At 45.5% G+C, this 17,430-nt stretch overlaps 3 protein-coding genes across 8 annotated transcripts in view; 2 read left to right on the forward strand and 1 right to left on the reverse strand.

Moving 5' to 3' along the window:
• Positions 1-17,430, reverse strand: part of LOC113207075 (microtubule-associated protein RP/EB family member 1) — a 389,806-nt gene that overhangs the window by 77,569 nt on the left and 294,807 nt on the right. The gene's annotated exons all lie outside the window — the stretch shown is intronic.
• LOC113207087 (uncharacterized) lies at positions 949-3,835 on the forward strand. Its single transcript, XM_026423468.2, has 8 exons — positions 949-1,077; positions 1,198-1,414; positions 1,491-2,158; positions 2,288-2,326; positions 2,419-2,523; positions 2,601-2,696; positions 2,789-3,037; positions 3,131-3,835. Exons 2-8 carry the CDS (start codon positions 1,204-1,206, stop codon positions 3,584-3,586), a joined length of 1,824 nt encoding a protein of 607 aa, XP_026279253.2. The 5' UTR covers positions 949-1,077; positions 1,198-1,203; the 3' UTR covers positions 3,587-3,835.
• LOC113207073 (uncharacterized) lies at positions 4,213-13,276 on the forward strand. Its single transcript, XM_026423435.2, has 15 exons — positions 4,213-4,478; positions 5,276-5,540; positions 5,617-5,715; positions 5,811-6,020; positions 6,090-6,409; positions 6,510-6,865; positions 6,953-7,030; positions 7,207-7,456; positions 7,538-7,826; positions 7,924-8,730; positions 8,890-9,227; positions 9,307-9,535; positions 9,614-9,890; positions 9,984-10,234; positions 10,323-13,276. Exons 2-15 carry the CDS (start codon positions 5,340-5,342, stop codon positions 10,533-10,535), a joined length of 3,918 nt encoding a protein of 1,305 aa, XP_026279220.2. The 5' UTR covers positions 4,213-4,478; positions 5,276-5,339; the 3' UTR covers positions 10,536-13,276.

Genomic DNA, 17,430 nt, shown 5'->3' on the forward strand with positions numbered 1-17,430 from the left:
ACGTCGTCTGCTGCAGGGTTCCAAAAGTCGCCCACGGGCACGGCGCCGCAGGGCAGGGAGGAGACGCCGCCGCCCCCCGAGGACTTCGAGGACGCCGACGACCTCCGCTCGGTGGAGGAGGCGTCGGTGCACACGCGCAGCAGGCGGGCGTCGTCCGTCACGTCCCGGGTGTGAGGTGCCGGCCGACGCGCCGGGGTGGGAGCGGTGCAGAATGGTGCACGAGACAGCTTTAAATGTACCCAGTATTTGCAAATAAATTATTATTACGTAGTCCAATATCATAATCGTGAGTGTGGCTGTACTCCATTTCCCCCAATTTTCCCCACCTGGACAATTCGTCGAACCGGGAGCCGTCCGACGGTCGAGGCGAGCCTCCCCCGGGACTATTGGGGTTTTTTGGCCGTGCGTGTGCGTTCGCGGTCCAGGCCCAGGCCCGCCCGACCCCCATCAGCATCAGCCCCATCATAGGGAACCCCCGCGCGGCCGCTCTCGCCGCCGGCGCCATAGCGGCCGCGGCCAGCGCACTCCGTTGGCACCGCGTGGGCACTGCGGTCAGAGCAGTTTATCAATCTCTCCCACATTTGCGAGCAACGAGGAACATATACACGTATACGGGTGGCGCCGCACGTGCGCCGCGCCGTGTGTGGTGCTCGGGCGTGACAGCGTGACATGACCTCGGCCACGGCAACTGCCCTTGGGGCCAACTTTCCCCACCCCACCCTCCTGCCCCCTATACCTGCCGGGTTTTTTTAGAACCGAAAAAATCCCGTCTCTACTCTTAATCTTTCCCTTTCGAGCGGCTTCGGGAAATCTTCGGCTCGTACTCGGCAGGCACGGAGCCTGGGCGAGGCGACGCCGACGACGTGCCCGGCGGCACATCAACAAACCTCGAACAAACAGTACCGAGCCGAGAGCGACAGCGACAGCCAGCAGCATCACCGCCGCCGCCGCCGCAGTGGTCAGATGTCATCAGTTCCTTCCTGACCTCCGCTGCGTCGCGTCACCCAACAAGCGGCTGCAATCAGCCCAGCGCCCAGCGGAATACGAGAGCATTGGATTGTTTTTATCGAGTGTCGTGTGAGTAGGCTTCCGAGCGTTTTGTTTGTGAGACGAGCACTGCGAGAGCCGCGTAGCAGACGGACACCCCGCCACGCCCACCTCGGCCGCGCGAACCTGACCGACCCGCCCTGCCCGCAGGTGATCATGGAGGGGCTCCTTGAGTGCTCGTCGTGCGCGCAGAACTTTGACTTGGAGGAGCACCGACCCAAACTTCTGGCATGCGGCCACACGCTGTGTCGCCACTGCGTCTCCAACAACGGCTGGGGTGGCAGGGTCAGATGCCCACATGACGACCAGGAGGACTTGGGGGATGCGGACAGCCTCATTGATGACCTGCAGCTGGTGTGTTGGCTTGGTGAGTACACTTTGCGCCGTGAGGAATGTCGTTGTCATTGGTCCATGTCCAGCAAGAGCGTGTTCTCGGTCTGCAGAGGCCACTGCCCAGGGGGTGCTCGAGTGCGTGTGCTGCGGCTGCCCCTTCGACTGGCTGGTGCGCCGGCCGACGGCCCTGGACTGCGGACACGCTGTGTGCCGGCTGTGCCTGCAGGAGGCCAACGAGTCGGGCGAGGACTCTGGCCGCGACTCCAGCCCTTCCCTGCCGCCGCCCGTCTCGCTGCCCCGTCGCGGCCGCCGCCATCCCACGAGCCAGGACTCTGTGGACGAACCCTGGGACTTCTACTCCAAGAAGGATGGCGGCACTAGTTCTTCATCTTCCCTGTCTTCGCTGCCGAGCGACGACGGCGACCTGGTGCAGCGGGTGGACTGCCCTATGGCGGGCTGCGGCAGGGGCGTCCGCGCCCGGGACCACCAGCATCTCCTGCACTGCTTGGACGGCACAGCTTCGCGGGCGGCGCGAGCGCACAGAGCCAGGGGTGCCGACAAGACCGGCGAGGAGCTGATTGTGAAACTGGCACAGCTCGAGAAGCACGTAATGCGTGGGGTTAGCATGGACGACGGGGTCCTGCCCGCAGAGCGCCGTGGGGGGTGCGTCATCCTGGACACCCCCACCGCGGCGACGGTGATGGGCAAGACCGACGAAACTCACCTGGAGGCGATAAAGGACCTCTTGGCGGACTTGCGACGTGTGGTAGAGCACAAGGTCAGCACTTTTATTTGTTAATTTAATTTTGTTGTTTTTTAATTGTTCTGCCCACTTAGTTTGAATCAGGTGTCCTAATCGATTTTTTTTCATTTCTTTTCTTTCTTTTTTGTTTTTTTGTTTTTGTAGAATTCACCTCGAAGTGAACAACTTGATGTGTTCAACATTGTAAGTAGCTCCGTTAGGCTCCACACTCGACGTGCACTCCAGTTTGACTGGAGTAGAAATAAAATTTAACATTTTTCTGGGTCTGATTTCAGACTACGGTCAACACTTCGCTTCCTGATCTTCTGATTAATGAGAAGTCATCACAGGCAGCCTATTCATCAGTTGATGAAGATGTTTGCGCAATTGAAAATCTTAAAGTAAGTTTATTGGTTGACCATACTTTCTTGAAAACAAAACATCAATGGATGTGATAATTTAATTGTTGTTATTATAGGAGTCCAAAATTGAAGTTGATGTTTGGGAAATGTCTCTATCAAATCCACAAGAAATGCGAGTAAGAAAAGAGAAACTGGTGCACTCTGCGAGTAAGGTAAGGGTAGTAAAAATAAGTTTCTTGATTGAATTTCTAGGTTTTTATCATCCAATGGATAACAAAAGTTGTGTTTATTTTTAATTTTGAAGGTGTGGAAACTAACAGGTGTAGATTGTTGGTGCGATCCCGAGTGGTCACTTAGACTGCTCCGTAAAGTAGCACCCGATGTGGAGCAGCTGCAGTTGCGGTACCCCACCCGTCAGCACCTGCAGGTGGTGCGGGATTGCATGCCCCACCTTCGCCGTCTCGAGGTGCGCGGCTGGAGTGGGATCGACTTGGTGGAGGAGCCCTTCAGCTTCGAGGGAGCTTCCGCTAAGAACACGTTGGAGTGGCTCGAGGTAAGGGATTTATTATTCCCGGTTAAATGAGTAAGATTGCTACAAAGCTAGAGAATAAATGTAAATTTATCGCATAACTAACTCCCTTTACAGGTGTTCCTCCCAAGACCAACGGCAATGTCGCTTCTCCGGTCACACCGACGGTCCCTCAGGAAGCTGCGCGTTGTGGTGTCCGATGAGTGGATGTCGACGGTCAACTCTCCCGAGCCCTCCCATGAAGCCCCGTGCGCCGTCTCCGAGGAGTCCATGTACCCAGACTCCATCGACGGCTTCGTCATGGCCGAGGACGTCGACGAGGAAGGATTTTGTGTGGTGCCCTTTGCCGAGGACGCCATGCGTAGCCGCTGCTGGGATGACCTCCTGGCCGAGTACGGAGATGCTGGGGCCGGGGGGGCGTCCTCGCTCGCCTCTCTCTCCCTACTTTGGCCCTCCTCGCACACACACGACTACTACAACTGCCGGCAGTTTGCCCGGACCCTCGAGAAAGCACGTCCCCACATCTCTGTGGACTGCGACGTGTGCAGGCAGAAGCCAACCCGCCTCGCCTAAGGCAGCTTACATAGGGAACTCCCTCCTAGCCCTATCCTAGCTCTCGAAGTGGGGTTTGGGGCTTTCTTGCCCTTGTATAAAGTGTACAAAGTTAAGTGATTTGGAGTATTTTAAAATGAATTATTGCATCGAATAAATGATTTTAAAAACGTGATTGTATTAGCTATTTTTAATACTTGTATGATGTCTGAGTGTATTAGTGCTGTAAATTAAATTTTTGTTATTAAAAACTTTGTATTTTCTACAAAACGACAAGGTATCCTTTCAACATAAATCCAGACACCCGATATCACATTTCTAGAGGAGCCTGAATATTGTCAGTTCTACATCTTCACTTAGTTTAGACTGTTTTGACATGCTCCACGCTGGTTTATTTAGAATCCTCAATGCTTTGTTACGGGCGATTGGAAAATTACTTTTGGGTCATCACAAGGGCCGGGAACTTCACATGAAATGTTGCCTTAGCGTTGTAGGTAGAACTACAGACGCGTCTGTTTGCCGTGACAATTTAAATTACGGCGCCATTGGGGGTGACTTCGCAAAGTGAGTCATGACGCACGCATTCGGTCGCTCCATAGCACAGGTTCTGTGAAAGTATTCACCCCGGTCGTCCTATATAATACTTCAGGCGCATTGCATTTTAATTTTTAAATGATTAGTAGGGCCGGGAAACGTCGCGTTTAGATCAAAAGAACAACTTTGTCAAAGAGAAGCTAGATGGCTTTATGAAGAAACCTCTCTAATAGGACTATTTCCGGATCCTTGTGGCAAACACTGTTGTCACATTTGTTACAGTGGTGCTATGTTTTAGTGAAATTATTTGTATATACTCCTCAAGCAACGCCGAATGCTCATACATCTTGCCGTAATAAACATGAAAACTTCGTTGTAGGTGCGTTATTTCTATTGACACCGGCAATGAATTTGTACTTATTATCGCCCGTTGATCCCTTCACAAAGAGTGACCTTGCTAATGCCTTCTGAAGCGTTATTTAATTTTTTATTTCCCTTATTCATAGTTTGCCAATCATATCAAATATACGGTCTCCCGATCCCCTGTTATTAACTCATACAAATGAATATCCCGGTTATTTCTCCTTTGAAAGGTTCTTCTTACGCCTTCGCAAATTTTTTACCCGAATAGACATTTTGTTTACAGCGGTATACATGTAAGGCTGAACTGAGGTTATGTCACTGTTGTCACGGCATTCTATTCATTTATTGATGGAAGCATATTTCTGTAAGAAACACTCTTTAATAGCGCATTGACTCACTCATGTAAAGTTACGTCGTCATTCGTTTAATTTCTATTTTCCAAACAAAGTCACGTTAAATCAAAACTAAACTTACTGTGGAAGCTTGATCTGTTTGTTTATCCTAGGCGTATTTTCTTTCACTCTCGTGTCATAATTTCCCCTTGTTGCGTGCTTTGTATTATACCTTCCAACAATTATTTCTCCTCTTTCTTTTCATTTGTAGATTTTTTTCCTGGGCTTTCGGAATGATTGCATAGTAAAGTAAGCTCCAATTCCAATTCATTGGTATTTTGGTAATAGGCTGTGTTGTTAGTTCAGTTTCAAATGATTACTTTATTCTCAAGAAATCCAGACAGATGATGGTTGTAAATCAGGTCTTAGTTTGTACGTTAGTAGTTGTGCTACTTTGCTAATGTCCATTTTCTATTTACAGTGCAGAGGTGTCAACCCATAGACATCTCTCCAACTTCCCATGCTGACACATATTTGTTACCAAGATGGATGAGAGCTCGCAAGGCTCTGTTGAAATGATTGAGGGTGTGGAGATAATGACACCTCATGTTGAAAAACTCGGAGGCACTATGCGTGATGAATACTTACACACTCAATGTATTGACATACAGCGTGTACACGGGGGCTCACCTGGAGGAACATTGCTCACCACTGATCTAATGCAAGCCCACTTACATCCTCAGATGGTAATTGTGTTATGTTTTCTAATTACTTTATCTTTGACAGTTCAAGTACATTTTGTTATGAATTTTTACTCTGCAGGTGGAAGAATTTACTACTCATGGGGGACAAGAATATTATGAACATCACATATTACAAGAACATGATCTAGCTGATGCTGATCGTCATCTTGTTGAGCTGGTAAGTAGCTTTGTACTTGCCTTAGCAGGTTATACTGATTTCCATGTGTTAGGAGCATTGAGTTATGTTTATACATTATGTTGTATACTCGACAGCAGACAGTTGTAGAGGAGCCTCAAAACTTATCATCGCCTGTAACTGTTGTGGGTGAGAAAGGTGGAATAGCTATGCTCTCTGCCTACATCCAGACCACAAGCGATATGACCCCAACTCAACACATAATCATTGATTCTAGTGATAGAAGTGTCAAGATGTTTCCGCAACAAAGACTACCTTCAATGTCACAGCTTCCCCCTTTGAAAAAGGTCCTTTGCACTGTCCTACTATTAAACTAATATTGATTCGACAATAAATTAATGTTTTCTCTATTACAGGCTTTAACTAACTCAACAATCCGAAGTCGATATTTGAGACCCCAGTCACATCATTCACTTGATGAGGAAGTTACACTGACGCCTATGACAACAACTCACCATTCTCTAGATGGTTCAAATGTGATAGTTGGACACCACATAGTACAAGATGGGACCACTGATGGACATCATAGGTTACTGGCCACAACAGATGCAGATGGACATACCATTTTGGTTGAAGATCCCATACCTTCTGGTCATCGCTTAATAACACAAGATAACCAACGAATTCTAGTTGCGCAGGACGCATCAATGGCTCATAGGTATGGCCTATTCACCAAGTAAGAAATATTTTTTCTGGGACATGTTTCAAACTGTCAAATAAAATATCTTTAATACTAGGACAGTATTTTCAATATTAACTGAGCATTTCTATTTTAGTTTGACTACGTCAAATGGTAGCCATAGGCTTGCCACAAGCATTAATGGTCATCGGATGCTGGACGTCCAAACAGATCATACAACTCGCTACTTGACTCATCAGGAAGCAAGTGTTGTCACTAGTATGGCAAGTCAAAGACTGATAACTCAATCCCATCAAACTCAAGTTCAGACTCAAGCTGAAATGGATGTTGCTGAAAGACTTTTAGATGAAGAATCTCCTGAACATCAAATGCTTGTACAAGAACAGCTCATTCATGTTGTTCTTGACCAAAATGCCCAAGCAGAACTGGGAGTTGTGGTACCAACTCCTGGTCAAAGAGTATTGCTTCAAGGACCAGAAGGGTGGACAACACGTAAGTACTATGATGTAGGTAAGACTTATTCCTGATTCACATTAAACTTTCAGACTTTCCTCAAGTCTTTTGTGATTTATCTTACAGTTGACCCTGCATCATGCGATACAGATACAGCTGATCATGATTCCAGAGATACAAGCATGGTAGAAATGCAGGAACAAGGTAAATTTTTGAGACATGGCTCAATAGAGGGAATCTATCTTGTTGTTCGGGGTAACATTTCCCTGCAAATTTAAAAATGTCTTTGTTTACAAGAATCAGCTAGGCATTGTATTGCTTTGGATTCAATGTGATATTGGTCTTCTTGGCTGGAAATTAAATGTATTCTCTGCTTTTAGGACTGATAGTGAAGCATGAGGAAGTAGACCTAGCTGAAGGTATGGTTGAAGAGGTGGAAGGCCTAGACGGATCAGCTGAAGTTGGAGAGGGTAGTGATGGTGATGTACCCATTGAAGATATAAATGATTCAGATTTTGATGGGGAAGGGGACATGAGAACATCTAGGCGAAGTCTTCCTCACAAAAAGAGACTTTCTAAAAAGTTAAGAAATCCTCGTAAAGCACAGTCTGAATCTCCCCTGCCCAGAACGTAAGAATAACAACACATTTCTTGTATGTGATGATTTTTTGTGTACTCTGAACCTCATGGTGGGTTGCTTTTGTTTTTCAGTGTTCATGCCAAATGTTACAAATGTAACAAGTGTGGAGATCAGTTTGATACTCAAGCTGCATATGCAACTCATAGAATTACCCACAACACAGACAGTAAAAAAGGATTATCTTATTCTTGTGAAATATGTGGCAAAACTATACCAAACCAACTGAAGTTTTTTGAACACTTGAAGGTCCACTATGAACCTGTCACTGGTACATTTGTGGGTAACATATCACCAGAAGCAGAGGAATCTGTGAATGTGGAAAATGGCTCAAGTCATCCAAAAGTGACTGATCGCAATGTGGTATGTACCGAGGTTTTAATTTTGAATGGTTTCATGATGGTTTATCTATGGTTGTCTTCTGGAAATTCTCAAGTAACCTTAAATTTTTCTCTCCCAGAATTCTTCAGTTGTTGTTGTGAAAGATGACTCTCATCGATTACAACATCATATTGTTGAAATTCAGCAGCCACAACAGCAGCAACATAATCTTCAACCATTGGTGCAAGATCATGCTCAGCAACAAACTCATCACCACCAAGTTCTGCAACAACACAATCAAAGGCTTGTTCAACGACAGGCTGCTCACACTCCTCAGCATCACCAGGGCTTACAAGGACAGCGGCAAGCAAGGCGTCAAGAAGAAATAATTGAAAATCAGGATGTAGAGATGCAAACAATGATTCTAAAAGTAGAAAATATACCTGTCCAAGGTATGAATAAGCCTCATCATCAGTTAAATTCACACCATCACCAACAACATCAACAGCAGCAACATCAACAACAGCAACAGCAACAGCAGCAGCAACAGCAGCAGCAGCAGCAGCAGCAGCAGCAGCAGCAGCATCAACAGCAGCAGCAACATCAACAGCAGCAACAGCAGCAACAGCAGCAACAGCAACAGCAGGCTCACCTCCCTCAAATTCACCAACTTCAGAATGGTCGTTTGAGGTCATCAAAAAATGACCAAGAGAACCTTCAACATATTCAGCATCGTAATCAACAGCACCATGTTCAAGCAAGTCGCCAAAGTCATCCATCCTTGCAACACACTGTAATTGAAACAGAACCTCCCCCATTAGTTCCTATCCTTCCCCCTGTTTCAACCATTACAGGATCTCTTAATTTATCATGCAATATTTGTGGAAAACTCTTTAGACGTCAAAAAACACTAGAAACTCATCTAAGTGTTGCTCATCCAAAACAGGTACTTACATTTTAATATTTGTTTTTTTGTTTATCTGCCAATCCTCTCTTAGTCAGTACGGGGTTCTCCAATTTTTCATTTTTTTTTTTTTTTTTTTGCTGTATTGCACTGCTGTATTTACTCATGTGCTTACAAATTTTTTGTTTTTGATATTTGCAGGAAGATATAGAACAATTTAGTGACCCAGAAGACATGATGGAAGGTATACGAGAAGTTGTGGAGTCAATGGTCCGCTTGACTACTTTAACAACTCATGGATCTGATAACCTTCAGAAATCCCACTCTGTCTGGTACAGAGACGAAGATCTTTCAGCAACAGAAGCTGATCTGCAAGCTTTACAACATGCTGAGAATGAGCAGCACCACAGCCAAGAGCAACACATTCAGCAACAACCTACACCGCAACAGCAGCCGTCACAACAGCTTGAGTTAAATCACATGTGTGAATTGTGTGGAGATGCATTTCACTCTAAAGCAAGGTTAAATCAACACCTTAGGTAAGGAAAACCTGAATGTTCTTTTGAAACTTTCATTTAAAACGTTAGTTTATTTAAATCTTCTCTCTTGATATTACAGAATAGAACATTTAGAATTGCGACAGAAAGGGAAAGAAAAAAATACAGAGGACGATGACGACGAATCTCCAAGAGGAAAGAAACCCCTTAAGCGACTTGCATGCACTCAGTGTGATCGAGTATTTAACCATCGCAATTCTTTAGTTTACCACCTACGAAGTCATTCAGGGGAGAGACCTCATCAATGTGAAGAGTGTGGGAAAAGCTTTTTTGCAACTAGTGCACTGAAGGTATTGTGTGTTCCAAGTGTAATTTTTTCTTTTAAGTTTATTGTTATTTTTCATAACATTTATTTAACTTGTTTAAAGGTTCATATGCGGCTCCATTCTGGAGATAAGCCTTACAAATGTGAATTCTGTGGAAGAAATTTCCGCCAATGGGGAGATCTTAAGTACCATTGTACATCCCGTCACTCAGAAGAAAAGCAGTACCAATGTGAATATTGTGGAAAGGACTTTGCTCGCAAGTATTCACTTATTGTTCACCGGCGCATACATACTGGAGAAAAGGACTATGTATGTGAATTTTGTAATAAGAAGTTCCGAGCTTCCTCGTATCTCCAAAACCACCGGAGGATTCACACAGGTCATTGATTTTTCTCCCTTTTAAACATCTCATACATTACCTAACTTTTAAATGGGAATTGTCTCAATAATTTTCAAAATTCCTGTTTCTTAGGTGAAAAGCCACACCGCTGTGAGGTCTGTGATAAACCCTTTAGAGTGCGATCTGACATGAAACGTCATCTGAATACTCACAATAGAGAAAGACAGCGTGCAGCTGGTCCAAGTGCTGCCCGTGGCAATAACCATAAGATGGAGGTAGTAGAATCAGAAGCAGAGGTTGATACACCTGACTCGCAAGACCATACTTCTCTTCATCAAAATATTCACATACATGAATTGGAAAACTCCACTACAATCACAGTGGTTAGTACAAAAATAGGAATTTGTTAAGGATGTTCATCTTTTTGTTTCTTCTCTTATTTTGCCATTTAAATTCTCTTTTGCATTGTAGATGAAGAATGATTCAGAAGGATTAGAGATTCTTCCTGATCACCCATCGGGCCACCATCAAAGCTCTACCACAATAAGTCTGAGCTCTCATACCACAGATGCTGGTCTTCAGTACGCCAGTGAGAGAGATTCTCTGGAGGGTCGTGCTCATGCAGCAGGGACAACACAATCTGGGCAGCTCGTGTATGTCTTACCCACCAATTATTACATGTAATCTCAGTTACATCATTGTATTTTCACCATTCTACCATCTAATGGTGATTTCTTTCATAAAGTCAACACGGATACATTTTGGTAGCTATTTAAACTATCTAGTGAGCACTTCTGCCTCTTAACTTTTTTTTTCTCTGTGATATTCCTGCAGCCCAGTCGCTGGCCTAGAGTTGTATAATGGTCCCTTTGTTTGACCCTTCATAATGTTACCATCTTGATTCTCATTGGCTAAATGTACATAGTGGTCTGCTTTTTGATCCTAAAGAGTGAGTTATTGTAGTTTCATATACTATATCTTGTACAAAATGTGACATTTTTGTGAGAATTAGCATGTGTATTGAATCTTGATGTATTTTATAGAAGTCAAATAAGTTGTTGATCAATTATACATATTCTTAAAGACATTAGTAACTAGAAATGAAGTAAAATATTCTATTTCTCTATCTTTGTGTTAAAATCAATATGGTATTGTAGTAGAGCTCAATTGTTGTAGAATAGAATAGTAAATTTGTATGTATGGGTATAGTTAACGAATTGATCATATAGAGGTACATGTGTAGTTTTAAATTCTAAGCCACGGAACAATGAACATTAATTATTACTTTTTAAAAATTTTAGAGTTTCTTACTAATCTTGCCCCAGTTTCAGCTCCAAATGTGGCTCAATGGACATGTACTAAATTATTGTTATATTATACTTGAAAAGCAATTTCTTATAATCGCTTGAAACCTTTTGGTATTATTTTTCAGCTACAACTTTTGTCATAACCTACAGTTGGTTTAAGGAATTGCAACCAATTAGTTCTTAACTTCAATCACTGCCATATAGAGTTTTAATCTAACTCTGATCTAGGAGAATTCTATAGTTATTGTACAAAATTTGCAGATGATATTTTAGAAGGCCTATTTTAGGTGACAGCTTGTGCAAAATGTTTTTAAAACAGGCATACGTGTCTGAATCTTTTCATTTGTTGTAATCGGATTATGAGATATTATTTTACTGTAGTCAAACCGATTAAGTAATCAAAGTTCTGTCTTACTTCTAAGAATGTTATTCTGGGTTCTGTCGTGCATTAATTTGAATCATGTTTTCTGATCATCCTATTAGATTTTTAGACGTAGATTAAGAGGGATTGCTTGAGTCCTGTATTTTTTTCTGGCCAATGACCTTGCAAGTCCAAGCACCTCAATGACTTCACAGTGCAATCAAGAACAATTATGAGGCTTTCTTCTATGTATGACTTGAGTAGTATGCACCATTACTGTATACATGTATACAAATTAGAAATTTAAGATGATTAAATCTAGCTAATAAGCAAGGATAAAGCATATTACTGTACTTTATTATGTATGTAAATTGACATATCAGGCCATGTATATTATCAAACACATTTAAAAAAAAATCCAAGATCTACTTTTCTCTTTGGCATTGTACCAGTTTTTATTTTGAAGTACCTAGATGAAATCTATGTCACTCATTTCCTTTAAGGTCTGGCTTGTTTGATGTGACAGGCTACTTTACATGGCAAGATTGCATGGAACGGAATGACTTATATGGGGCCTTTCTATTTTGCAGTTAGCTATATTTTAATGCAAATTTTGGTCTTTAATTCAAGCTGTGGCAATGTACTGCCAAAGTACATATTGAACGCCTTTATTCTTTATTGTTATGATCAGTTTGCCTTGTATAGTTCCAGAGAGATTGATAATCCAATATTTCATATTTCCCACCAAAACTTCAACTTTTGATGCAGAAGAACATCATTAACTTACATCAGGCTGGCAACTGTTTCTTACAATGTGTACTGAAGATTTGGCATAAAAAAAGAAAGGAAGAAAAAAAGGAAGTTGCCAACTGAAAACAATTTTTCTGTTCCATGAGTTATTGCTTGAAAAAATTCATGATATTGGGGGATTCAAGATTGGGGAGGATCAGTAAACAAATATTCATTCAAAATTTCCTTTCTTTCTTTTATTTGATTTTCTGGTCACATCATGAAGTCTTGTTAAATTGCTACCATTCATTTTCTGGTAAATCACTTATAAAGATCTGATTGTGTTACAGGTTGTATAGTAAATTTGAAAAATAGGTGTTGTAGTTCACAAATTATTTATCATGATATGTTTTTAACGTACTTTTAATTTTTGTTAAGAGAGGCATAAAGTCTCATTATCAAGGCCAATCAGCAATTTAAGCACAAATATAGGCTATTTAAGACTGAAAAACATGTTTGCATACCAAACTGGCCAAATGTGGAGAAAAGGAGGTGTTGTCTGCGTCTGATGATCAACATTAATTTAATGTTTCACCACAACTTTTTTTCTCCACTTCAAAAACTTAATTTTATATGAACTTCAGGAGCTTTGTTCCTCATTATAGAGCTCTATAATTTAATTTATATTTATTGAACGAAGCAGTTTAATGTATGTTTTACGCTTGACTTTTTAAAATGGAGAACTTTAGAATTGTGATACGCTGTTTACTTCTGAACCCCCAACTTCTAAACCTTGCCAGTTATGTAAATTATCCTTCTAAAAGTCCCAGTCAAAAGGATGATTAGTTCTTTGAGTTATGCACAGAAATCTCTTTTTCTGCTCTTGATTTCTTTTTCTGAAAGTGGCATGTATAATAGAACATTTGTAAATATTTATAAGTATTTTTTCTGATGTATGGTGACTGATATTAGACTCAAGTTTCTTTATTGGTTCATTGTCTTTATGAATACACCAGTTCAAACCATAACTTGTGAACTTTTACCTTCACCGCCACACCACACAGTTGCTAGGAGGACGCTGACGCTGTTCGCTCGCACACCGCAAAACCAGCGAGCACTATTCTCGTTAAAATCCACTGAAAGAAAGACGAAGCTGGGACTTAGCGAGTCCAGTCCAGGTCTCGCATTGCTGCAGGCGAGGCAAGTGTTGGGGCATCTTCTTATGTGGACACCTGGTTCCCTGTCCAATGCTGGTGAAGTCCCTTTCGATGGATGGGTCTTGCGGGAACCTCCATCACAGTAGTAGCGCCCTCCCCTTTTCCATCAGCTCCTCGAAATGAATCAAGTTCAGCCACTGTAGGGGCCTCTTCTCTCTCCCGCTCACGTGCCGCGACTTAATGCAAGGAATCTGGCCAGTACGCCGCGGGGTTGCAGACAAGAGGGCTCACGCATTGACCTACATCTTCCTCTGGGCCGCGGAGCTCCCGAGGATTACGTCTGCCAACACCAGCTCTCGCGCTCGCAGGCCGCTTCCGAAAGCGCTTCCCCGCGCTTCTCGCTCTGTTTGGCTGCGCGACAGGCATGGAAGAGACTTGTGGAGAGCTATATTCGAACGCGAGCCAGGAGGAGGCGCGGGAGTGAGGGGCGTGGACTGGAAGGGGAGTCGTCCTGCTTCATCCAGGTGGGCACCCATTACCCGTGTGACATTTTTGGGCAATCTGAAGTACTGGAGCCCTTAAGAAGGAGAACACAACCCCCCCTCCCCCGACTAGTCTTATTGTTATCACAAAACCTAATGCTTTCATGTGGACGGGGGCTTGGGATTGGGACTTCCCCCGTTCGTGGTTAGGGGGCGAACGAGCGGAGCGCGGGTAGTTGGTGCGAATAATTTCTGGAGGAGGGCATTTGCGTTTCATCTTTCCTATGCCGCACGCGTCCCAGCTGCTGTCCGCCGTACATTCCCTCTCTCCCCCTTTCTCCTCTTCTTATCCTCATGCATTTATTCATCTTGTCAACCTGCATGTGTACTCGTCGACGGCCTTTTTCATTTTCTGCCCCTGTCCTTTCCTTCCCAGCCTATCACCCCCTCCCCCCTCCCTCTCTCCCTCTATCATACTGTTTCCCCTCCCTCCTCCTCAGCGCCCTCTTCGCTCCTAACGGAAATGACCCTAAACACTCAACAGGTTCACTCGTAATTACTGTTCCTTAAACCCTGAATTCTGCGGGCTCCACGGTTTTATCTTCAATTCCGATATTCCGAACACACCGTCGGGATAACGTCCCTGCTTGTGGCTACAAAAATATGGCCACAAATCCGGCGGCCAGAGTCAGCGCAATCCGACCCGCGACTATAGAACATACTTTTTGGGGCAACGTGAAGTCCGACGCCTCCAGGCAGGCCAAGGACCTGCTCTCCGCATTCTCCACGTCAATCCGAAAGTAAAGAGCCTCTGAGGCTCTTTACCCGAAAGGCCCCAGACCCACCTCGACAAACACTATGGGGCGCGGGGGCGCCCTCCACCCACAGACAAAACTCGCAAACTGATTGCCTACCCCCCCGGCGCTTTCAGCCATAAACTCTCCCCGCATGAGACTATAGCTCGTATAGCTCTCGAATCATGGGGGAGGGTCCAACGAACTCAATGGTACCAAAAGTTTCGTCAGATGTCTCGTTCGAATTTGAACGGCGAGCGCTCGAGTCCGCAGAGCGCCCCTGAAGCCATGCGCCGCGCGTTCCACTGCGCCACGCTTGTTGCGCTCATGTCCGAGGTGGTACTCCGTGGGCGCAATCCGTTTGGTGCCGCCGAGAATAAGAAGGTAAGGCGTTGTGTCAACTGTGTCAAAGTTGCTTCTGTGTTTTGGAATGAAGTCTTAGCATGTTTTAGCATTTATTTGGACCTGTGATGCCGGCTTCTCTGTTTGCTGGTTCTAGCCGAGCCGCCGCGCCAGTCCGCGAATTAGCTCCCGATCGGACACCCCTTTACAACACTGTAAAAAAAAAAAAAAATCCATCTTAATTTTAAGGACACCTGTTTGGAAGCAATTTACAAAACAAATCGGTTCTTAGATTTAAGAACAAATGTTTTATGAAAATTAAGAACGTGTTATGAAACGACAAAAATGCTATGCTGCAGCGCCCGTGACCATGGTCGGCAGGTACGTCCAGGCGCGGTAAAAGGTTCAGCTGCAACGTACCGTGGGTTGCCTACTTGCAGGGGTTTTGTGACACAAACTGCCTACCTTGCAGGCGGCTCACTAGGGATAATGGACAAGGGACAACGGTCGCCCCCCCCTCCCCCCGCGCCCACCCCTTTAAACCGCGCCTAGGTACGTCTCGTGAGCAACACTTGCTCCACATTTGGCCCGCCTGCGCGGCCCCCACGGGTGTCCCCCCTAGGTCCCCTCCCCCCTCGCGGGACCGGCGGACCGCGGCGCCCAGCCCAGCCAGAAATGCAAACTCGACGTCGAAGTTCGAAAATTCCTCGATTTAAGGGCAAAAACGTCGATTCGATTTCATCGGCGATCTGGCAGGGAGGGCAGCACGTCGGCCACGGACTGTGACGGGGGGGAAGTGGTCGCTTACTCCAACTGAACCCAGGTTCAGCTTTCGTAGTTAACACGATCCCTGCGGCTGTGCATTTGGTTTTTTTTAAGGGCGTGACCACATAGTGGTGTCGCCGCAGGAAACGTGTTAATGAGGTTAAATTACAGTAGGAGAAGCTTAGATGGTAGCTGGCACAACCAATCTTACATGTTGTCTGTCAACCAGGTAGCTAGCCAACGCGTTACCTATACCACCTAATTTATTTTTTCCGTGCGACGGACTTCCAGGTCCAGGTGCAGTTGCCGCTAATGGTCTGCAACGGTCGTCTGGACGAGGGGGTCCTTGGCTTCTGCTTTGCACTCCGGGGGCGTCGGATTGCACGTTGCCCGAAAAAGGACCTTCTACAGTCGGGTCGGATTGAGCTGACTCGACGAATGGGTGGGACCACAAACCGGGACATGTCGCGATGTGCGTTGATTTTGTGTTGTTTCGTCAACCCCGACCCCTCCGTCAGTTTATGACCTCGGCCGCCTAACGCCTCGCCTGGAGCCCGCCGGTGGACCTGTGGGGGTTGTGGGCCTCCAGCCCGCCCTCCAGCCCGCCACAACCCACAACTAGCGCCGCTTGCGCCAGTACATTACGCCAAGCAAACTCGGGAGAGGCAACTCGGCCCGCTGCCCAGTCAGTTGGAGCCGTTGAGGAGACGGCCTGGCCGCCCTCCCTGGCCACCACCCCCGCTGCCAGCGAGTCCGCCCTGCTGGTCCAGCAACTGCCGCGAGGCCTGGTGGTTAACGTTTCACCGAGAACGACCATCGACATCGACATCGAACAAAGGACGGTGCCACTGGCGCCTCGGGGGCTGACCATTCGGGCTATGTGTGTGTCGGGGGCGGTCGGGCGGCGGCATGTTCTGGTCTGGCGAGTATCGTTCTCATGCTAAGGGATAACCCAGAACGCATGTCGCATGTCCGTCATTTGCCGTTACGAAACTGCGAAGTTCAGCCTTCCATCTCATAGCAAGCTCTCATAGCGCCTGGTGGGTAGGCAACGTCTTTGCCTGCATTGCGGGGTAGCCTACCCTGAGTCTCGCAGGCGCCGAGCTTCCCTCATTCCAATTTAGTCGAATGGATCTGAGTAAAACGGACGTACTTTCTGGGCGATCCTGAAGGCTAAGGACTTGGACGAATGAGGAGGTCTCATTCGTCTAAGCTCAGGAGTTGGGGAGGAGGAAAGGTGGTGGGGAGGAGGAAAGGTAGTGATGGTGAAAACTAGCATTTAAATTGTCCTTGTGGTTTATACCCCCTACACAAAAACGAAATAAAGTGACATCAAGTGAAATAAAAATAAAATCAAAGTATGATAATGTTTTGACATGTGATCGTTTTATGTAACCTGACCTACGTGTGTTTCGAACGAGGGTGGCTAGAACAAAACCGTGACCTTGCGGCGTTTGACCAATCAAGTGGTCGTTTGTTGGGCCCGGCAAGTCTCTCTCTCTCGTCGCCTTGAAATAGACCTTGTAACTCCGTGTCACTGGTGCGCGGTGCGTGTGTGTGTCTGCATCTGCCCGGCCTCGTGTGTGTTGTAGCGCACGCTGACAAATGTCGTGTCGCGATGTGTATTGCTCACACTCTCCCT

The sequence above is a fragment of the Frankliniella occidentalis genome, unplaced genomic scaffold (genome assembly GCF_000697945.3).
Source record: "Frankliniella occidentalis isolate FOCC.00 unplaced genomic scaffold, Focc_3.1 Scaffold19, whole genome shotgun sequence".
Taxonomy (NCBI): Eukaryota; Metazoa; Arthropoda; class Insecta; order Thysanoptera; family Thripidae; genus Frankliniella; species Frankliniella occidentalis.